Source organism: Schistocerca serialis, chromosome 1, assembly GCF_023864345.2.
Source record: "Schistocerca serialis cubense isolate TAMUIC-IGC-003099 chromosome 1, iqSchSeri2.2, whole genome shotgun sequence".
Taxonomy (NCBI): domain Eukaryota; kingdom Metazoa; phylum Arthropoda; class Insecta; order Orthoptera; family Acrididae; genus Schistocerca; species Schistocerca serialis.
The window spans coordinates 526,287,115-526,311,531 of NC_064638.1; the positions used below are offsets into that span (position 1 = coordinate 526,287,115).

The 24,417-nt window shown below is 38.0% G+C and overlaps 1 protein-coding gene across 1 annotated transcript in view; it reads left to right on the forward strand.

The window, feature by feature from the left end:
* The window catches only part of LOC126474727 (neurofibromin), a 457,914-nt gene that overhangs the window by 134,372 nt on the left and 299,125 nt on the right, over positions 1-24,417 (forward strand). The window contains exons 14-21 of the mRNA XM_050102210.1: positions 968-1,154; positions 7,400-7,473; positions 9,825-9,977; positions 10,247-10,428; positions 14,354-14,525; positions 15,941-16,080; positions 21,247-21,462; positions 22,033-22,149. Coding sequence (XP_049958167.1) covers positions 968-1,154; positions 7,400-7,473; positions 9,825-9,977; positions 10,247-10,428; positions 14,354-14,525; positions 15,941-16,080; positions 21,247-21,462; positions 22,033-22,149 — 1,241 coding nt within the window. The remainder of the gene's footprint in view (positions 1-967; positions 1,155-7,399; positions 7,474-9,824; positions 9,978-10,246; positions 10,429-14,353; positions 14,526-15,940; positions 16,081-21,246; positions 21,463-22,032; positions 22,150-24,417) is intronic.

Here is a 24,417-nt window from a genome sequence, read left to right on the forward strand (position 1 = left end):
CAAATCGAAAGACCCGAGGAATGGCCTACCTGACAAAAGGCCCTAGTCACACGACGACCTCTAGATTGGCATTTGTAGATGACTTAGTGATAGTAAGTAGCCTTTGATGAATAAAACTTACAACACAACATCACTGTCCAGTTGGAAGAGCAAAATAGAGGAATGAGGTGGTGAATGTTGGAAGGATTTCAGACCATGGCTATTAACAAAGGGAAAGAAATATACAGTTTTACAGTGGCTGGGGAATCATTATAATAGATAATTGAATTGAAGTACTTTGACTCTGCCATGAAACTGAATGGAAAAGTGGATTAAGAGATTATGGAAAAGCTTTCATTGTTCCTGTGCTCTCTATGAAGAAAGGTCTAGAATAACAAGAGTATTTTCCCAATCTGTGACACCTTTAGTTGTGGCAGCACCTTGTGTTGTGTTATTACATTCACTGGCCTCAGTATCAAGGGATTAGAGTTAGTACTGAGGAATAATTAAAGTCAGTATCAGTCTGTAATCTGATTAGATTTTTGTGGTGAAATATGATTAATTTATTGTTGCTGCTTTGTGAGTACGTAATGCTGTGTTTGGGTGCATGATGTTGGGAGTTAAAGATAAAATGTCCTGCTAGATTTAAGAATCTGATACACAATATGGACCTGTAGTCTTTCATGGGAGTTGAAGAAGCTGAAAGGATTACAGTGTTTTCAGTAGTGTCGTTTTCCCTCTCTCTCTCTCTCTCTCTCTCTCTCTCTCTCTCTCTCTCTCCCTCCCCCCCCCCCCCCTCCCTCTCCCTCTATCATTTTTTTCTTTTTTAATGAGGCTTCTACGACAGTTAATGTAATAAAGTAATAGCAGGCTGCAGAGGTAATTTTCTGTCTGCAGTTAAAGTGTGTTATCCAATGACTTACTGTTTGTTTGATGATGTTGGTAAGCTGACACATTTCATCATTGGCAATATTCTCTTTCCATTTAGGTTGTATTTTTCATGTACCTATGGAGCATTGACATAGAAGCTGTTTTGGTTGCGATGTCTTGCTTCAGCTTGCTTTGTGAAGAGGCGGATATACGATGTGGTTCAGATGAAGTTACAGCGACATCATTACTACCCAACTACCATCTTTATCAAGAACTCTCACAGGCTGCCACAGTGCTCACCACAGGTTTGTGTCAACAGTGTACTACAAAATACTTGGTGAATTGCAGTGTGCATAATAAACTATAAAAAATGAATCTTTTTTGGAAATACAGGGTGTACATAAAGTCTGGGAACACTTTCAGTTATTTATTGCATAAGAACCAAAGATTGTACAGAAATCATACATATGTCATTTTGAAGAGAAACTTTGAAAGTTTTTTTTCGTGTATGCTGCCACAGCATAGTTTGGTAATTTGCCGATAGTCTGCACTAGTTGCAAACTTGTCGAGTTCAGATGCGAGAGCACTTTGCAGAGAGCACTGTCACTGGATATTCCTACTTGGACATGTTGCAGCAATGGCTGATGCCTCAAATGCAATCGTACTCTCCTTTCATATTTCAGCAGGATGGGGCTCCACCCCATTTTCATAGTGTGGTTCATGGGTACCTGAACACGGAGCTGCTGCATCGATGGATCGGCCATGCTACAGAAGAGGACAGCTGTTTCATGAAACAGCCACCCAGATCACCGGATCTGACTCTGCGTGACATTTTTATGTGGGGACACATTAAATATCTGGTATAGGTACCGCTTCTACCTCATGATGTAGCAGAACTCTGGGAGAGAATATGGGAAGTGACTGCAACAGTTGACGATGACATGCTGGGACGGGTATGGCAAGAATTCGATTACTGTATTGACGTCTGCCAGGTCACTCATGTTTACATATCGAATGTTTGTAAAAAAAAACTTTCATAGTTTCTTTTCAAAATGCAATATGTATGACATCGGTACAATGTTTAGTTCTTTTGCAATAAATAATTGAAAGAGTTCCCGGACTTTATGTTCGCACTGTAGAGCAAGTTGTGTTGAAGTACAATAGAGAGAGTGCTAGAAAAATTTCTGACATGTGATTACTTGTGTTACAAACTGGCCGAAACACTTTCATGTCTTATTACCGCTCTCACATTTAGCTCATCGGTTCTGTTCTCCTTCCTACATTTTAGTACATTAAAAAGTTTTCAATGCATGATAATGAGAATGCACATGTGGTGTGTTATTTACTCAGATGCCAAAAAAAAAAATGCTATTTTGTTACATTGTAGGATGAAATCACTATTTGTAATATATTGCAATACAGCAGAAATTTTGAATTCATCAGAATACATATCTGAAATAATAGTCAGAATCAGTCTATGGCCATATCTTATGTATTTATTTGTATTATGTTGACAGCTGATCTTCCCCAATTGTGGCAGCTTTCATTTTCACTGGCTGTTCTTCAGTCAGGCTCCAAAATGTAAAGACTTCATTTCTTTGAGGAGAACTGAAATGAAAACCAGTGTGGTCTCATGTGAATTTCAAAATATCTCATACATTCTTATTCCATTCAGGATTCTTACTGCCATCAATACATTTCCAATGCAGACTGTGCAGTGTGGATCAGTAGTCATGCACACACACATAATACTCACTTTGGTCCCATTAGTTGATAACACAAATGCCATTCTAACTGTGTAATGTAGTGTTATATTATAAACTTTTGGGTTAATTGGGAACCTGCAAGTTTCATAGTAGGCACTACATGATCTTGCAAATGCTGTTGGCTATGCAGTCTCTAAATTGGAAATCTTCCACTGAAATGATAGATGTTGTATTTCAATACTCCACTATACAACTTTCATTGTTCTCTACGTTGCATGAGGAAATGCCTAATATTTGCTGGTGTGCAGCATATAAGGAACTGTCTAGCCTTCGATGTCAAGTTTCTGTAGTTCATTTGGACAGGCCTGATACGTAAAGCAGAACCTGATATACTGTATTTTATGGACTTTAAGATGCACTTCTTCCTTCAAGAAATTGCCTCCAAAAATCAGGCGTGTCTTATACTGAAATTTATGTAAAGATGTCCAGTGTTTTGATTTAAAATTCCCTCCAGTCTTAAAAATGGCCACATATTCGCTTCCACGGGAAACATAGCTCTGTCTGGCGACATTGGATTCAACTGGCAGCAGCAGTGCACCGATGCAACAAACATCAGTTGAAGGGTTTCACAAGCTTGCTAACACTGTCTCCCTCCTGCCCCGCCATCAAAAACCCAGACCACTGTCTAGCCTACAGTGTGTCATTGCAGTCTATGATGCTAGTGAACCTGAACCTGAATTTGAAGGGATTTGTGTTATCAGTAACAGTACAATATTTTTGTTAGAGTTTCATAATGGAAAAAAAAATAAAAGATATTCATATGGTGCTGGCTATAAATTGAAAGTAATGGCATATGCCGAAGAACTTTGAAGCAGTGCAGCTAAATAGCTTTTCAGCCCTCGATTAACAGAAGAAACCACTCGTGATTGGTGTGCTAGTGAAGAAGAGCTGCAAAAAAAAAAAAAAAAAAAAAAAAAAAATTTGAGGAAGACTGAATGTGTAAATTGAGCATTGAATGCAAAATGGTCAAAACTAGAAGATGACGTATTGAAAAGGATTCAAGGACACCATCCAATTGGCATTGGAATTAATACAAAAATGCTTCAAATATGCAAAGCTAACGCTACAGGTGAACTTAACAGACTTTAAGGGTGCAGTCGGTTGGTGCTACAGGTTTATAAAGTGTCATGGATTTCGTATGTGAAGCAAAACCAAAATATCTCAGAAAATATCAGAGAATGAAAAAAAAAAAAAAATTATTTTTCCATCACTTTATTATTGAATGTAGAAAGAAAACCAGCATGGAACTAAGCCAAATAGCGAATACGGATGATGGCACCTACTCATCAGATCATCTTAGAAAGTCAACACCTCTATGAAACAATCCATTTTGCTCTTGTGACAGATTTTTTGCTTAACTTAACCAAATCTATTCCACTGATGTTTATAAAGGAATATTTTCTGGAAAAAAATTATAGTTGACTACAGCATTTCTTGAAAGAGAAACCAAAGTTATGGATATTTTTGGGTTTTATAGAGGATGAAAAAGTTACACACCAAATGAGAATATGTCAAACATTCACCCACTCATCTACGTATGAGGACTGATGTATTAAATATGGTATTGCCATTAGCAGTGTGAAGAGAAACTGTAAAAGTGGATGGAATATATAAGAAAATATAGAGTGTAAAAACAATGAATTGCATTACAAAATATTATGCAGTTTTTTACATCCCCTATCTGAGCAGATCATATGGCTCTTGTATTGAACCCTGAAGAATTTGTGTCCTTCTGCCAAAGACTGTCAGTTGTGTGAGTCATGGATTTGCAAAGAGATCTAAATCACACTCATAAATAATTTTAGTTATTACAGTTATCCACTTTCTTTCACTGAAGAATCAGCTTTACTGTATCCTGGTAAGTTGTTTCAGTTTATCAGAATATTCCTATTTACAATTGTGGTTTTTCTTGTGAGTATTACACATCTCACAGAAGCGACATATCCTGTCCAGAGACTGTTGAAAATAGAGCAAAATATCTTCTTAAAAATTATATTTGAGTCCATGTTTTAAACCTTAAATCATTGTCTTAACTTGATTTTAAACTTCTTCAGTAATTACTTTACATGACAGATCCAGTGACTAAAGTTTGTTTGTAATAATTTAAGATTCAAATAATTTCATATATTTTTCAATACTTCTTGCCTCACAGCCAGCGGGGAATCAAGAATTTACTATCGTGAGCAAAATCAGGGTAAGATTGTTGTTTATAATGCATCCATCATTTCTCTCTGATTTCAAAGCCATTTATATTGTTAGCTTGGAGATAATGTATCATAAAATGATACTTGTTGGGGAACTTACCATAAAACTGTGATTAAATCAGCCACAAATTTTATTTTGGATGTACAGTAACACTTTTCAGTCTTTCAGTCAGTTTTCATATTCAAGCACTTTGTTGCTGATGTTTTAATCTTTTATATATTTTTATCATTGTGTTTTGTTCCTTCTTGGTATTTCATTTTTCCCTTTACTTTTACTTTCCTCCCGTGTCTGTTTGGGTAAGATACTATTATTATGAGATGTGCTGCATGCACTGTGGAGTATTGGTTAGCATAGCTGGCTGGTGTGATGCAGGGTGCCATTTCAGATTCTAGCTTCAATGAATATTTGTTAATGTAGTATTTCTCATTTGTGGAAGGTTCTCAAATTTTTTTATGTTTGTAATGTTTGCATATTGTGGAATATTCAGTATTTGTATAAACAGCAGCACTCTACATCCAGAGGCAGTTCTGTTCTAGCTGTATGTTGGTATCTGCAGTAAAAGTGCTTTCAGTGCTAAGTATAGTGCTTCATTAACAACCCTGTCTTTGGATCTAGATTTTATTGTGGCCATGATGTGATAGTATAGAACACTATCTTTTACTGATTTTCTTGTTGTCATTTATCATATTAATTTTCTTCATTTTCCTTGAACTCCAGATTAGAATATCAACAATGTAGGAAAAGACAGATTGCTACTTACTGTAAAAAATGATAAGTTAAGTTGCCGACAGGCACAATTAAAAGACGCTTACACCTAAGCTTTGAGCCACAACCTTTGTCAGAAAAAGAAAGAGAAACACACACCATTCATTCACACAAGCAAGCATACCACATGCACATGTGACCGCCAGCTCTGGCAGCTTGGACCAGAGTGCAGCTATCACGTGGAATGGAAGCAGCAATCTGGAGGGGGTGGGGAAGAGGAAGGGAAAGCAGCGTATGGGTGGAAGAGAGAGGAGCACTCTCTGGCAGACTCTGCCAGGACAAGACTGTCTACAGGCGCACGTCAAGAGGTTGTGGGGCAGGGAGGTGGTGAAAATGGAATGAAAAAGAAGAGGAGTCGGGAAAAGTGGGCAGATGAAATGGTAGAGGGTGGCAAACAGAGAAGATGGGAGACGAGAATTGGGAGGTGATAGGACAGCCTATGTGTGTCTTTTAATTGTGTCTGTCTGCAGCTTAACATGTCATATTTACAGTAAGTAGCAATCTATCTTCTCCTACTTTGTTGTTTTATTATCGCTGCATCAAATGAGAGTAATCATTGAAATATGTACTTGCATATTTTGTGAGAAGCCATGTATGAAAGTTAATTAAGAAATAAGATACTGGAAAGTGAAATATAAACAGTGAATAGATTAAAGAAAATCACCCTGTTGTTCACAAAGTCAAAATGTACACAAAGAAAATTGAAAACACTGCTGTGCTCTGCTGGGAAAGTGTAACTGCTTATTTGTATATGCAGCAGGAGGAGGAGATTAGTGTTTAATGTTCCATCGACAGTGAGATCATTAGAGACGGAGCACAAGCTCAAATGAGAGAAAGATAGAGAAGGTAATTGGCCATGTCCTTTCAAAGGAACCATCCCAGCATTTGCCTGAAGCAATGTAGGGAAATCATGGAAAACATAATCAGGATGGCTAGATGCAGGTTTGAATCGTTGTCCTCCCAAATGGGAGTCCAGTGTGCTTACCACTGTACTGGTGTGCTCAGTTTGTTTGTGTGTGTGTTTTGTATTAGTTAACTCTGAAGAAAGACATTGTCTGAAAGCTCACTATTTTTTCAGTCTTCTTGATATAACTGTCAACTGCGTCAGCTAGGTGAGTGGTTACCTTTACTCTCCTATTATTTGTTAAGAAAAGGTATAGGATACTGAATAATTGTATAGTGTCAGAAAGTTTGACATTTTAGAAAGAAACCAAGGAGTAATTTGTTCATCATTTAAAAAACTGTGGTTGCTTTTGAGTATCTCTCGTGTTTGACATCTTCATCACGTAATTGTTGATGCTCTAGAATGTAAAACTCTTATAAGTTCTTATCACCCCTTCGCAGCAGCAAATTAGTAGTACTGCCAGAATGTGAAACACTGCTGTTTGTTATCTGCTCCCACTCCCCATTCCACTCATACACACAACTGCGCAGAAGTGTCTGTGTGTGTTAACTCTCTGACAAGAGGTTTTATCCAAAAGCGCAGTTGGCACTCGTCGTTTTTGATGTTCCAGTATGTGGCTTGGTGCCCCCTTCATTAGGTAGGTAGTGATCTGTGCAAATGTAGATATTTATATTGTACATTGAATTTTCTGTCACCATATTTAAATTTGAATGAATATTGTTTTTGTGTTTTTTTCCTTGTCAGCTTTATCCAAACAGTTCACTGCACTGGTCATTTTTACTTATAACTACAGTTTTCCTTCCTTCACTGATATTTATGGAAAATATTTACGAATTTGATATGTATATGTAGTATTGATGTGACTCTGGAAAGTAATTTTCTATTTTTGAAATGAAACCTGATCTTACAGGACGTGCAGCCTTGCAGAAGCGTATTATGGCTTTGTTGAGGAAAATTGAACATTGCATCAATGGTGTGCAACCAGTAAGTGTCTTTGCATGAGTTAACATTATTTTTGGTAAATAATGCACTGGTTCAGTTGTAATCTGGTAGAATGTAAATAATTTAGAAATAAAGATAACAACACATAAATAATAGTGCTGATTGAACGAGATAATACACTGTGCCAGGGTTGCAGTTCTGCAGCTTAACTGAGTTGAGGGCTGTGCTAGATGGAATGGATGAGGGAGCAATGATGTGGGTGTGGGAGGGGAGGTTGAGGAAGGGTGGCTGACAGCTGAGAGAGAGGCAGCAGGTGCATGGTACAGGAATATGATATGGGCACTGGTACTGGTGAGTCCATACAGTGCGTGAAGATGACAGTGACTTGGGAGAAGTGGATGAGGAATGAGCGGACAGAACAGAGGAAGGGGAGACTGCGGGGAACAGATTGTGGGTGCAGGATGAATGAAGTTAGGATCATGGGACAGGATAGGGTGGGTGTGAGGCAAGGGATTAACAGAAACTGAGGTCTAGAAGAACAAGGGAATGAAGGATGTGTTACGAGGTCAACTCCAATATACGTAAACAGAGAAGCTGGTGCTAAGGGGAAGGATCCATGTGGTATGGGTTATGAAGCAAGCATTGAAACCGAGCATATTGTACACAGCAGCATGTTCTGCCATTGGTTTGTAAATTCGGTTCTTGGCCACAGTTTGGCAGTGACCGTTCATTTGGGTTGTCATGCCCACGTAAAATGGTGCAGAAATTACAGCAGAACTGATATATGACATAACTGCTGGCTCACATGGGAGATAGGAGAAGGCTGCGATGGGTCTGGGATAGGATGTATTGGGTGGGTGTATCACACAGTTCTTGCACGTGGGTTCTCCACTGGGATATGACCTATATGGCAAGAGGCTGGTAGTGAGTGTGGCCTAAGGATGGGTCAGTATGTTGCTCTGATTGGAATGGTAGTGTACAGTACCACTTAGAGAGGGAGGGGGGGGGGGATCAGATGTTCCTCATTTCTGGACATAATGATAAATATTTGAAACCCTGACAAAGACATGGTTCAGTTGTTGCAATCTGGGATGATATTGGGTGACAAGTGGGCTTGCTTCTTTGTAGCTGGTTCCTAAATTTGGTGGGAGGATTAGGGGTATTTGAGAATATGGTCCAGGAAGTCTGTCAGTGAACTATATTTTGGAGATAATGCTTGCCTGGAAAGGCCTTAGGCCTTCACCATACTGGGGATGAGAATTATCCTTACTGCTGATACACAGAGCACAGTTGGCCAGGATGTCTGGAAGTGATTTTTTTGCTGTGGAAATCATGACAGCTATCAAAACGCAGATGCTGCTGATATTTAGCGGGCTTCATATGGGCAGAAGTGTGGTTGAAGTTATCAGAGGTGCAGGTCTGCCCGGAAAGGTGGCATGTTCCACTGAGGACAACCAGATCAAGGGGAGATAAGATGTTGAGGCTGTGGGGGATTGAGGATAGTGTGTCCTGGCCCTGAGTCCAGATCATGAAGATTCATTATTGAACCTGAAACACACAAAGGGTTGTCATGCCCACATAAAACGGTATGCAGAAATTGCAGCAGAACTGATATATGACATAACTGCTGTCACACATGGGAGATAGGGGAAGGCTGTGATGGGTCTGGGATAGGATGTAGTGGGTGGGTTTATCACACAGTTCTTGCAGATGGGTTTTCCACTGGGATATGACCTTTATGGCAAGAGGCTGGTAGTGAGTGTGGTCCAAGGATGGTTTGAAGACTAGGAGATTTTCTCTAGGCAGTTGATAATCAGATTGGCATAAGAGGGTGCCATGTGGATGCCCATGGCCGTGCTGCAAATTTTTTTGTATATCTTTGCCTCAAAGAATAGATAGTTACGTGAAAGGATGTAATTAGTGAGTTGTATAAGGAATATGGTAGTGGGTTTTTTGGATTCAGAAGGATGTTGGATAGGTAGTGTTAGATAGCAGCAAGATTCTAGGCATAGTTGTGAACAGGGAGGTGGCATCAACAGTGATGAGTAGGGATCCAGGTGGTTATGGAAGTTGGAAGGATGGGAGTTGGTGAAGTAAGTGGTTTGTATCTTTAGCACAGGAGACTAGGCTCCTGATCCCTGTCTCCATTCTTCACTCAACCACTCCATCAAACACAGTCCGTGCATGCATGTGCCTCTGTGTGCTCTAGCTTGAAAAAAGGATTCAGTTGAAAGCAGGGAAAGTTTTGTTTATGTGCTCGTCATCGATGACTCAACACCTCTACAATTCAGTGAGTTGCTACTTTTACTCGTAAACTGTTAATACTGTAACATCAATAACATTTTGTTTCCTTAGTTCAGTAATTGTTAACTAGTATGTATTTTATTTCTAAGGCATGGGAGGAGACATTTCGTAACTGGGAGGCTTCAACAAAGTTATTAACGTCATACCCTAAATCCAAAATGGAAGATGGTCAGGTTGAACCATTTCATCGTTCTGTAGGAAAAAGAAGAGCTTCACATCAAAATTCAGAACATGAACTTGAGGTAATTTTACTTCATCATATCATAAAAAGTGCTAAACATCAATAGATTTAGTTGATAAATGCATTATTGCATTTTGACACTGTTTCATACAAAACATGTAATCACTATACTAAGTCTTACACTTTAATTCAAAGTGTGACATTACCCTGTAAACTATTTGAAAATGTTCTGTTAAATAAATTAAATTTCTTTCTTTTAACTTTGTGTTGTTTTGTTACATGATCAATAATGCATTAATGTTTGATTTGGTATTGTCATGGAACGTGCAGGACCAAATAAATGAATGGGCCAACATGACAGGGTTTCTGTGTGCCTTGGGTGGTGTTTGCCTGCAGAGAAAGTCTCCCTCACGGCCCTCTCTGGGCATTGGTCTTTTGGCAACAAACATGGAGCCACGGAAATGCAATTTAACTAATACAAATCAGGATGTGCAATATTGCCCTGTAACACAGTAAGTCATTTCACTATCCAAATTAATAAAAATGAGAATGTGTTTTGAAATGACATTGAAATATCTGTGGACTGTACATAAATTGAGTCTTCAAAACGTACAACATTAGATCAAAGTAAAAATGAGTTATCATCTCACAGTGAAACAGATAATAAATGTGAAATAGCTCCTGCTGCAGTTTAAAGTTGAGTTTTTTCAATCATCTGGCTACACTTGCAATCTACTGCGACAATCTGTTACATGAAATAGCTTTCATTTTCTCTCTCTTCACCCCTCTCCTCTCCTTTGTCTCTCTATAATTTTTAGTCTTATTGTTCTTTAAAGTAAAATGCTTATCAGTAGTTTGATTCAGAAGTGCTTAGAACAAAATGGATAGCATTTTGATATCCTATAGTTGTGGATGTTTTTTGTCATTGTACTTTTCTTGCTGGTTTTGGTGAAACCTCAAACATGTATTCAGAGATTCCCTATTCTAAAACATTAGTCAAAGATTTCTTAGGATGACATTTAATTATCTGATCCTTGAAGGACTCTATAAATGGAGAAAATTGTAGAAACATGAATTCGAGCTGTTCAGTTAAGATAAAAAAAGAAAGAAAAAACAACTTTAAATTTAATTTTACAGAATTATTTATTTGTATATTATTTTAGTTAAAGCTTTTCAGCACAATCTTTGTTCAATGAATACTGTGCCTTAATCATTACTTTATAATGTCTTCCATTAGAAATCATATAATATTTTAATTTCTTGATTGGCACATTACCTTTCTTTCATTTTATAACTCAGCAATGGCTTCATATGAGCGATGATGCAACAGCAGTTTCCAAATGTGTACTTAACAGATGAGCTTCTGGTACAACATATCTATTTCTCAACAAAAATAATTTTTGGTAATATAATTTAATTGGATAGATAAAAGAATCTGGTCATGAAGCGCTGGCAGGAGAACACACATATAACATCTACTATCGTTAACAAGCAAAAGACTGGTTGTTGGGGACTTGACCAGACAAGCAGTCTGTCCAGTGCAATCCCCAGAAATCAGTCTTCCTTTTCATCCCGTCCAGTAAGTCTCCCCTGACTTGGGATTCTGGGTGACTTATCTGAACTCTACCCCTTTTCCTAAACCTCACTAGTCCTTTACCTTCACCCCTTGTCCTTCCCCGTCAACCCTTCTGCCAGAAGAAAGAGCCACTGGCTCTTGAAAGCTTGCAAACCGTAATACCTCTTGTATGTGTGTTCTCCTGCTGCCACTTGGTGAATAGATTTTTCATCTGTCCAGTTACGTAACATGTTGTATTTGTTATTTCCAACTACTGCTTGGTTGGGTACTTTTTGTTTTCTAGCAGTAGACTCATAGTGCCTAAACACATCAATTTCTTCATTGTATTCTTCCATTTTTACTCTTCTAGTATTCCATAAAGTCATATTGTATGTGGTTTAACATTCTGACTAATTGATTCATTTTCATTTCCACCTTATGCCTCACTGTCTTTGTCACTTCTTAAAATCACTATATGTGCATTGGCCTCCCTTTACAGACAAATTAGGTGACTGGTTGTAGGCACTGGAAGCGGGCAGATATAATAATTGGTGCCACTCTTAATTCAATATTGGAAGCAGAAGGTAAAAATTCTAAAAGACAACTTCTCCGAAAAATTTAAAGGCAAAGCTGTTGGAGAAAACTTGAGAGTGATAACCAGTGTAGTGTACAGACACATCCAGCAAATAGCTAAGACCAACATTATGTAATGCTACTAAAGCATTTTGTGTGGCTACTCTAAAAACCACTACCATATTTGCATACATGTATCTGGAATACACTGCAAATTAGTGAATAACCTGAGAGTTGTGGTCTGAGTCAAGTAGGAGATTTCACAGACAGTGTACATATTTGCAGTCATGTTGTTGTCATTCTAGTATGACATTCTTAAACTTTTGTTGTGATTAAAATAAGCAAGATGATACCTACCTTAAACAACTTTACACACTTTTACATTTCTCCCACAGATCACTTTCTAAAGCCCAATGATAATGGCACGGAAATGACATAGACAAATTTCAGATGGAACTGGAGGCCTCTAGTTTGCACTTACATGCTTGCAGCAGATGTGTCATCGCTATATGTCTGAAACCCTGTGACTATTTGAAAATCTGGTCATGCGTCTGTGATTAGGCAGGTCTGTTTAGCATTACTGTTGCTACTCCACATGAAGAACAGCTTAGAAAAAGTGACTTCCATTGAAGGCCACACTATTTGGCAAACTTGACGGTCACTCTCATTGAGTTATCCTCTAAATCACTACAGAGGGGGAAAAACACTGGAAAGAAGCAAATGCTGATCTTTTGATCATGAGATGTTAGAACTCTCCTGGACTGGAGGGAAAAAAATAACTGCTCTCACTTGTAGACTTTTTAGACTGGACACTGTTATTCCAGTTTTAAGTGAATTCAGAATCTCTGGTGAAGAGAGAGCTACTGAACCTTGTTTGAGTTAAATTGTTTTGCAGAAAGGAAGTCATAGAATTACTGGCCTAGTTCTCATAGTCTTCCCTCAATAGCAGCAATGTGCTAGACTGGGACACAAAAAACAATAATAACAATAATTACATTCATTTTTTTTTTCATTTCTGTTCAGTTGCTACACAAAATAAATGTTCACATTGTGTTAGTCAATATATAAATCTTGACTAACAAGTACAGATACTGAAATAATTTCAAGATATGAAGCAGGGCATATTAGGAAACATTCATTGTCTGTCTTAGCCAGCAGCTAAGACAGACAGTTGTGAAAATCATCATTGTATTATATAACGTGTCTTAGAGTATAAAGATTATGTTCTTATTTGGTAAAGGGTAACTGAGAACTTGCTTCCAGTATCTGAAAATGTTGACATCTCGATCTGGAACCAAGATATTCAGAGAATCCTTAGATTAGCACCAATGCATGTGGCAGAAAAGGAGCAAAGAATTGTGACAGCAATTATGCAAACACTCTTTTCTCAGTGTCTGGGACACAGGAAACTTCAGGTATCCTGTGTAGTGTTAATCAAAATTTTTTGCATCAATTCTGCACACAAATGAACAATATTTTACTTCTAATATCTACAGATATATACACCACATTTTGCTGATGAGGTTTGCTCTCAGTGTCCTGATTATTAATCCTCTGATAATAGAAACTCTTATTCAACAACTCTAGCCATAGTTTTTGTCAAAGATTTTTATACAAACAAAACCAGACTTCAGCAAAATATTGTTTCAGGTGAAATGAAACTGTATGTTTAAATGATTGAAACATGTGCATACCTATTTTATCTACAGTCATATTGTCACAGGCAGAAATAAAATGCATATTATACTTCATCTTGCTATTTAGAGGATGCTTCTTGCACGTTACTTATGCTTTTCTTTATGTACTGAATGCAGAAAACAAAAAATTGATGCATGGCAACTAGCATTCTTGAAAAAATACATTTGCTGCGTGTCTTTGCACAGTTTTTTGCTTTAAATTTTTTCAATTCATGAGTAGTATAGCCAATTGCAGACTTGGTCAACACTGATAGATGTTTCTGGGCAGAAAAACAAACAAATCCATCAAGCACCTTTCTCATGGGATTAACTAATGAGACAGCAGATACAGACTTACAGTTTTATTCACTTATGTCTTTAGTTTCTGTATCACTAAATACAAAGTTCTTTAGTCATGGAATGAATCAGTAGAAAACAACATATTTTGCAGCATCAATTCTGGAAGCCAATATCTGTATGATTTCCTATTAGCTATTTGAATTACAGTTTAATACAGAAATGAAAAACTCATATAATCAAAAATATACTGTGTTATTGTTTTTCCACAGTACTCACATTCTGTCCAATGATTCAATTTTTTAAGACTGGTAACATTGACAAAAACTTTTGCAGGTTTGTTGGACAACTTTTGAGGCTTCTTGTTTGCAACAATGAAAAGTTTGGTGCCCAGATTCAGAAGCATGTGAAGGAATTAGTTGGACATGAAATGTCTCCAGCATTGTACCCAATTCTGTTTGAACAGATAAAAGCAATTGTGGAGAAATTCTTTGACCAGCAAGGTCAGGTCAGTGAAACTCATTTTTACTTTTAATGACTTATGGAACAGAAGAAAAGATTGTATTTACCAACAGCTGAAAAATTACTTCCGGTTCAAGACTTAGAAATATACAAGTTAATAAAACTCGATAGGGTCTCTAGCTTTCCAAACTTTCAAATATTCTCTCATCAGGAGAAAGGAGAAATAGAATGAAAATTAGAGTTTCATAACAGATGGGGAAGGATTGGGCACAGGAATAAAGAAATGGTGCAAAGCATGTGTAACAGAGATGGTAGCATGTAGGATAACAGAATGGTGTGCTGTATATTTGCAAAGGAAGAAAAAGCAACTCAAAATCTTGAATCGAGCAATAAGAGGTGAGAGGAATAAGTAAAAAATTATGGTGAAAGAACACACTTTTGACGTTTAACTTTTAGTATCATAGATTAATACCATGTGGGTGACAAGAGCTCATAATGTATTGGAGAGGTATTTCTCATCTTCAGTGTTCAGGTTAAAGGGAGATTTAATGTCCCATCAGTGATGAGAGCATTTGCTTTCTACGAAGGACCCATTTGTCCCAAGTGATTTAGAGATATCACAGAAAGCTTAATTCTGGGTAGTTGAATAAAGATTTGGACATTACTCATCCCAAATGAAGTTCCAGCTTTTGTACAACTATGGCACATTACTAGGTTCAGAGTTTCAAAGGTTGATTAACATCACAAACCCTGTTGTTATGTTCTGCGGGATGATCAGATTACAGTATTGGTGCTGTTAGTGTACACATTTTGTATGCTGGTGTTTACTCTGATCAACAGTGTGGTAGTGGTCATTCCCTTACAATAAACTGAACAAAACTTCCACCTCAGTGGGAAGTGTTTCTCTTATCTACATGTTGCTATTTGTGAGTTTAAACTATGAGGTACTGAGAAGCTACATTGAGCAGGTTTTACAATGGGATGGCTACATATTATGTTATACTGAGGCATGTTTAGAAGTGACACAGATCCTATCAAATATGTTACCAAGATTTTAGTTGACTATGGATGGTGTCTGGATCAATTTTGATAATGATGATCTCATTTCAGGATGTGATTTACAGAAGTCACTGTTACCACAGGAGCTGATCAAAACATTCTGTTAAGGCTGTTGTTGTGTAATGAGGAGAACACATGTTTTACCACTCTTACGAGGCATTGTTTAGCTAGGGTATGCATTTTCTACTAATGTAGGGCTTCTAAAAATTACAAAGCTAGAGATTCAATCATATTTTACAATTTGGGTATATATATCAATCCTGCTTCAGTTGTTTTGATGGTCGCTATGTAGATGCTCATATAATCTAAAATATTTTTAACTATCTTTGTTGATTCTCATTCTTAGCTGGGATTTTTACAGGTTATGAGATAACTGTTTGGAATGATTTCTGTTATTTTCAGGTTATTGTAACAGAAATCAGCACACAGTTTATTGAACATATCATCTTCATTATGAAAAATGTCCTTGAAAGCAAGACAGATCAACCCTCAGAACACCTTGGTGTTACAAGTATTGAAGGAATGATGCTTGCAATTGTAAGGTAGAGTATATCTACAAATTTTACTACAAAGAGAATTGTGGGTGCTTTTGAATGAGTATGACAAATGTACTGTCATAAAGTGCTACAATTTAATTAACTAGTGACTGACAAAATTCACATGAAATATTAGCACATCCAATACCCAGGAAGTAGTAGACTTTTTAAAAGAGCTGTAGTGGTGTTGTTAAACTGCTTTATTGAAATATAAGTTAATGTTTTTTTTTTGTGTCGTGATAGACAGACCATATAGTGGAGATGCTGAGTTGCAGATAGGCACAACAAAAAGACTGTCACAAATACAGCTTTCAGCTAGTAAGGCCTTCATCAAAATTAGACAACAAACACACACATACACACTCATGCAAATGCAACTCACACACAGGACTGCAGTCTCAGGCAACTGTCATGAAGGGATGTACATAGTTTGCAACCAATGTATGATACTCGACTGTCAACGTGCCTTGTAGAGCAAACGCAACTCACACATGCATCATGACTACAGTCTCAGGCAACTGAGGCCACACTGCCAAGTTGCCTGAGACTGCAGACGTGTGTGTGAGTTGCGCGAGCGCGCGCGCGCGCGCGTGTGTGTGTGTGTGTGTGTGTGTGTGTGTGTGTGTGTGTGTGTTTGTTTGTTTGTTTGTTTGTTGGCTAATTTTGATGAAGGCCTTACTGTCCGAAAGCTATATTTTTGATAGTCTTTTTGTTGTGCCCAGCTGCAACTGAGCATCTCTGCTATATGTTGAGTAGCAACTTTCCTTTTCACAACATTGTTACATTCCATACCCCTGGACTGAACCTATGTTAACCAACCTCTCTCCCATATACTCTTCAGTCTTCTCCTCTTTCCCTTTCCTCTTTAGCCATTCACGCATTTTTTCATCCTACATAGTTATGTTTATCTTTATACTATATACCTCTTTAGTTCTGTATGCATCCTCTTTGGTTTGAAGCTGGCACAGTACTACAGTAGAATATCTTTGGCTTCCCTCTGACACCCATGCCTCCATCTTTGCTACCCTCCCTGTTTACCTTTCCCCTGTTGCTTCATAACCTGGGTTGTAACTGAATCCACTTTCCTTTCTTCTCCCTTTTTTCTCCTCTATCCTCCCTAATGAAGGAACAAAGTTCTGAAAGCTAGGATACGTAAATTTTCTGTTCTGTTTTGTGTATCTGTCGGCTGTACTGAGTTGTGGTAAGTACTGGCCATCCCCTCTATTTCTTTGTTAGTATTTGTTTCACATCTTTATATGAGATTTTCCATTAATCCTCTATATACTCCTTCCACCTTTCTGCTTTCCCTTCTTTGCTTAGAACTGGGTTTCCTTCTGAGCTCTTGATATTCATACAAGTGGCTCTCTTTTCTCCAAAGGTCTCCTTAATTTTTCTGTATTCAGTATCTATCTTACCCCTAGTGAGATAAGCCTCTACTTCCTTACATTTGTCCTCTAGCCATCCCTGCTTAGCCATTTGCACTTCCTGTCGATCTCATGTTTGAGACGTTTGTATTCCTTTTTGCCTGCTTCATTTACTGCATTTTTATATTTTCTCCTTTCATCAATTAAATTCAATATTTCTTCTGTTACCCAAGGATTTCTACTAGCCCTTGTCTTTTTACCTACTTGATCCTCTGCTGCCTTCAATATTTCATCTCTGAAAGCTAACCATTCTTCTACTGTATTTCTTGCCACCATTCTTGTCAATCATTCCCTAATGCATTCTCTGAAACCCTCCACTATCTCTAGTTCAGTCAGTTTATCCAGGTCCCATCTCCTTAAATTCCCACCTTTTTGCAGTTTCTTCAGTTTTAATCTGCAGTTCATGACCAAAAGATTGTGGTCAGAGTCCACATCTGCCCCTGGAAATGTGTTACAATTTAAAACCTGGTTCCTAAATCTCTGTCGTACCATTATATAATCTATCTGATACCTTCTGGTATCTCCAGGCTTCTTCCATGTATACAAGCTTCTTTCATGATTCTTGAACCAAGTGTTAGCTATGATTAAGTTATGCTCTGTGCAAGATTCTACCAGGCGGCTTCCTCTTTCATTTCTTACCCCCATTCTATATTCACCTACTACATTTCCTTCTCTTCCTTTTCCTACTATCGAATTCCAGTCACCCATGAATATTAAATTTTCATCTCCCTTCACTATCTGAATAATTTCTTTTATCTCATCATACATTTCATCAATTTCTTCGTCATCTGCAGAGCTAGTTGGCATATAAACTTGTACTACTGTAGTAGGTGTGAATTTCGTGTCTATCTTGGCCACAGTAATGCGTTCACTATGCTGTTTGTAGTAGCTTACCTGCACTCCTATTTTTTTTTTATTAATTATTAAACCTACTCCTGCATTACCCCTATTTGATTGTGCATTATGTAGTCAATATTTGTCATGTAATAGTTACTTTACTAATGCTAATGTGAAACCTGTGCTGTGGCATAGCCATGTTACTTTGGAGTATTACTACTGATCAAATACGGAGTAGAAGGAAAGAAGTCTTAATCTCAAAACAAGCTCATTGTTACATAAGATGCCAGTTACAGTTCACTGTCTCGGGACAGCCATACAAACTGTTGTATGAAAAAGTAAAATTACTTGTAGTTATTTCAGTTCGATGAAGAGAAGCTGGAAGCATGAGGGATCTGGGAGCAGCTTGAGAGAGTCAGTGGAACACCGTCTCCAGCCACTTCTTCCTGAGAATGACATTGCTACAGACAATGATTGGCACACTTACTTTCAAAATCAAATGCATATTGAATATCTTAACAATCATGTTGTACTTCCTTTTACAGAAGAAGAGGTAGCCTCAGAAATCTGCAAGATGAAGAAATCGGATTCCTCAGGACTTGACGACATTTATCCCGAGGTCTTGTAACATGCAGCTCCACAGATAGTGACTCCTTTAATATCCATTCTTAATGCCTCACTCGTACTAGGATGTATTACAGAGATCTAAACTGAGGTGAGGCTCCTGTGTCACTGTTCACAGGCACGCAGTGAGCTTCATGGCTTGCACCAAAGTCATTTTTGGATTCAGAAAGGGGAAGTCTATTGATGATGCATTATAGAGGATTATAAGAGTAGTAGATGGCACACCTAGACAATATGCTATGGCTACAATGGTGCAGATTGCAGAAGTGATGTTCACCGGATTAAGAGCTCTTGAAACACAAAATTCCTCTTCAGTAGTCTGGTGAACAAGTGCAGAAGACGAACTGTTGAGTGGCAGGTTGGACAGGTAAAGATAAACAAATATATCACCACAGGCTGTCCTCAGGCTCCATCTGGGCCAGTTTTTTGTAGGAAGGAAGGAAGGAAGGAAGATTAGAGACAGAGTACAAACTATAAATGTTTCAAGCATGGGGAAAGAAATCAGCCATGCCCTCTGAAAGGCACCATCTAGGCACTTGCTTGGAGCAACTTAGGGAAATGAAGGAAAATCTAAATCTGGATGGTCGGATATGGATTTGAACAATCGTCCTCCCAAATGTGAATCAAGTGCGCCAACTACAGCCACCACACGTGGTCCAATGAACCCTTGCTAGCTGTAGTGGATGGGGAAGGTGACATAGGCAGCAGCATCAGTTATGCAGATGACTTTCCAGTAGTTGCCTCAGAAGACTCGTGGGCAAAGCCGGAGCCAAAAAACAACAAATGCTCCATCACTGAAGCAGCAATGGTGCATTAATGATAAAATCAGAGATTGTCAACAAGGCAAACTTTTTTTCTCCTGTAGACTGTCTAACTAAAAGTGACTTAAGTGAAGTTAGGATTTACATAAATAAATAAAAAAGAGATTTCTCAGCTCACATCAGTAAAGTCATTGAGAAACTGTGCAAAATAATGCATAAGCTAGCCCATGTTGTAACTGTGAGTTATAAATTACTGTTGTCAGCAGTGATACTGTATCATTATACCATCGTTGTTGTCATTATTGAAATCACAGCAAGTGTGTGGGTCCAGTAGCTGCACTATCAACATGGGAAAACACACCTAAGACATATGTGGTGAAGTGTTCTTCTAAGATGTTTGGGAGCATTTAGTGCAACACCAATAGAAGCATTTTTAGTAATTCTGGGAATATATTTCATTGATATAATTGCCAGATTCAGGTCTGCATGCTATTTGTTTCAGAAGGAGAACACTGAATATGTGAGGCAAATCATTGGGAAACAAATCATGAATAAAGTGCAACTTAAGTCCTGGATAACTGGTATGTGCTAGGAGAACTAGTACATGTGAGAGGTATTGGGATAATACAGACACTGTGTGTTATGTTTATCAGTTTTTCACTGACATCTGAGAAAGGAAGTAACTGCAGTATATGGACCCAAGTTCATGATCCATTTCATAAAAGGATGTAAGCTGTATCCTGTAAAGATGGAAATAATAGGACAGATGTGAATGTGGAGAGAGCAGTACATCTGATCATACTGTATTACAGTGTTTTCTAAATGGAGATATCAGAGGTAACATCACTGTAGGTGTGGACCTTCAACTTGGCATTAAAAATCCCTGATCCCTGGACAGCTAAAAATAACATTATTTAACAAATATCCCACAGGTATCGTGCAAGGTTTAAGGCACAAAAAATTATAAGCAGCTGACATGCCAAACATAACAAAGAATACTGTAGTCACATTTTCACATAACAATAAGAACAATTATTGTTGCCTAATATAATAAACACACTTATTGAATACTGCTGTTGTAGATAGACATTTTTGGTATGCAGTAAGTCATGTGTGGTTCATGCTGTGAACCATGTAACTAAACCCCTGGCAATGCACAAGACATGGTAGCAGTGAGTCCACAAAAGCGTAGGGCTTTATCTCAAAAATAGAGGTTGTTAAGAGGCACAGTGGGTGCTGTGACGAGTTTTACCAAGACCAGCATGGATCCAGTGTAAAATAGAGTGCATTTTATAATTAATTTTAAGAACTGGTGAAGGTTATATATACATTATATTTGAGGTATAATTCTTAAGATTTATCTTTTTTCCCTCTATTTATTTTTCCTTTATTATTATTATTAGAATCACCCAAAGCTCAAAAAAATCATGAACTTCTAAACATAATACCATATATACATATATAACACATTATAACAAAAAAATGAAATGAAGTGCTTATTATCAAACTATAATATTTGTTTACAGGTATGTGCGACATTTAGACATGACTGTTCATGCTATTCACATAAAAACGAAGCTTTGTCAACTAGTAGAAGCAATGATGAAACGTCGAGATGACTTAGCATTTCGACAGGAAATGAAATTTCGAAATAAACTTGTGGAGTATCTAACTGATTGGGTTATGGGAACATCTCACCAGATAGCACCACCAGGTTCTGGTGATGTCACAGTTATTACGAGGTAATAACATAAAATAACTGACTGGCATATAATTTAGTAATTAAATAAATAAACAGATTGAGAGAAGTCCTGCGAGTAAAATCTATTAATGAATTCACCTTAAACATAATACAGATTGTGTGTTTGTAATTTTCATGTGGTTAGTATGTTTAACGTGATGAAATTATGGTGCACATGTTGTCAGTAATGTATAAAACTTTTTATTATAATGCCTAGATAGCTACTCTTTCTTGATATAAAGCAATCAGTTTCAACTACACTTCGTAGGCAGCTTCAATAGTAACTTGTCAGTTCACTAAATTGTAACTTCCCTACTCAAGATGCGCTTTAGTGATCTGAGAAGTTACAGCAGTTAAAACTATACGGCTTGAAGATGATTTGAAAGAGTGTTTGAAACAAGTCACCTTTTTCAAAGAAAGTGCTGCAATCTAGACTGTAATAGGAAGGTTATGTTATGTTTTCACATTCCATATTATTCTTGTGACTTATCTGTATATACAGTTAAAAACATACATTCTTGCTATAAGTTTTTAAGAAACTATATTTATTTATTATCCTTCTTTTTGATAGAGATCTTGACCAAGCATGTATGGAAGCAGTGGCAGCATTACTTCGTGGCTTACCTCTTCAGCCAGAAGAATCAGACAGAGGTGATTTAATGGAAGCCAAAAGTCAACTGTTTCTTAAGTAAGTAAATTACTAGTCTTGGATATGGAAATAGATGTAAAGATGTTATGATTATGACTTAAAGCAGCAGAACATTTGGATGAAAATAGTGGAACTAACTACTGATTTAAAAATTAGAGACAGACAACCACCCACTTGGCAAGGAGCAGAAAGTGATGCCGTGGTAGATGCCCACTTCAAAGATCACAAAACTGCATTGACTCTCAGTAGGAGAAGGGAGATGTGCAAGAAAGGGAGAGAGTAAGAGAAGTATTGTTATACAGTAGAGAGGTAGCCAGTAGTGGCAAAATGTGGATAAATTCTGGCAGCAGTCAGAAAATTGGGATGGCATAATCTTAGAGAGATAAGGTGGAGACAGCAATAAAATGTTGGAATGGTTGAGAAATATCATGGAAAACAATGAGAAAAAAGTGGTTGCCAGAGGAGGAAGGGGACTGATACATGTTTGAGTCAGTGTGATTGTGAAATGGAGGATCTGTCAATAGGACAGTTGTGCCGTGTGCAGTGCAAGGGAACTGAGAGGGAGAGGATCAGGGGGGGGGGGGGGGGGGGGGCACACAAATAGCTTTGGTGTTGAAACAGTTGAATTCATATGTGTTACACTGCCCAAAATTTTCAACAATCAGGAGCTTTTCAGTTGGCCGCAGGCTGCATTAACCATTCATGTGGATAGACCAACACATAGTCATCAAATGCACTCTGAACACTGCAAAGTAATTACAGCACAGCTACTAGACTATGTGGCTCCTTTCATTCGAACACTCTGTTTTTGACTGGATTGGAAATGCATGCAGCTACACATACGTAGGAGATGGGGGCTGAGCATACTGGACAAGTCGTGCAACTCATGAAGTGCAGGATTGTAAGCAAGTGTGGCTTAGGATTTGCCTAAGCTCAGAGTGCAATTGAAAATCTTTTTAGTTGGGAGGAGGGGAAGGGGATTGAAGTACAATATCCCTATCTTAGAGCACAACAATGGGATATCTGTTTACAGAATAACTGCATGGAGACACTATGGCAATGTTGTCAGTGTATTCAGATTATGTGTGTTTGCTGCTATAGATACAGTGATTGCAGGTGCTAAGGTTCTGAAAACTATGTATCATGGACTTGCTTATTCAATAATAGCATAACATAGCCTTTCCTGTAGCACTAATCGGAGAAAAATGTAGAAGAGGCTAATCAAAAAAATGAAAAGAGTACCAATATGATCGATCAGCCATCCAACTTATATTCAACCAACAAAATGTATTTCCAGTGACCTATGTTTACATTCTAGAAATAGCCCCTTCAGAAGGAAAAAATCACCTAGAAATTTTTCCTGTAAGTGGGAAAATACACAACATTAGCCTTCAAAAAGGCAAACGTTCATCTGGTGAGCCAAAGACTCAACAGAAATCAAAATGGGGTTATATATGTCGGCAGCCTATCCTTCATCAAATTACCCCTATTGATTAGAAACAGAATCAGACACACTTCTTATGTCCTATATATTGTACATCTGCACATTATTAGATGTGTGAATCAAATAAACAAAAAAGATATAGGAGGAACTTTTTTTGTGTGAGGTGATGACAGCTGACAGTGTCTAAATACTGGTGGTGATCGGTGTGTTTCATATGACAGAGATTTCTATGAGGGTTGGAACTTAAATAGTGGCAACTATTTATTCACAACCAATACAAAAGAGTTACATGTTTGCACCTGTTACTGTCCTTCAAAGTAGTCATCAGTGTAGAACCTGCTGCCAGCAATGTGGATGGTGTAGTATACCGTTAGCAGAGCCTATTCTGTTGATGGTGCGAATGGAGCGATCTACTGCCTGTCTGATCTCCGGAACAGTTATGAAGCGTGAATGCTACGAAGTGGTTCCTTCATCTTCGGAATCAAATCAAAGTCACAAGGACTTAAGTCTGGGGAGTATGGTGGGTGGTACAGTACTTCCCAGTCCCATCAACCAAACAGGACAGTCACAGCTTGCGCTGTACGTGCCTGCGCATTGTCATGCAAAATGATGGGTGGGTTGCACAGAAAGTGTCACCGCTTCTTTCACAAAGCTGGTCGCAGGTGATGCTGCAAAAACGAACAGTATTACTGTGCATTGACGGTCTGCCGTGGAGGAACATAATGCATTAAAATAACATCATCACAGTCATACACGAGAATTGCCTTAACTTTAGACTGCTCCATTCACACCATCAACAGAACAGGCTCTGCTAACGGTATACTACACCTTCCACATCGCTGACAACGGCTTCTGTACAACAC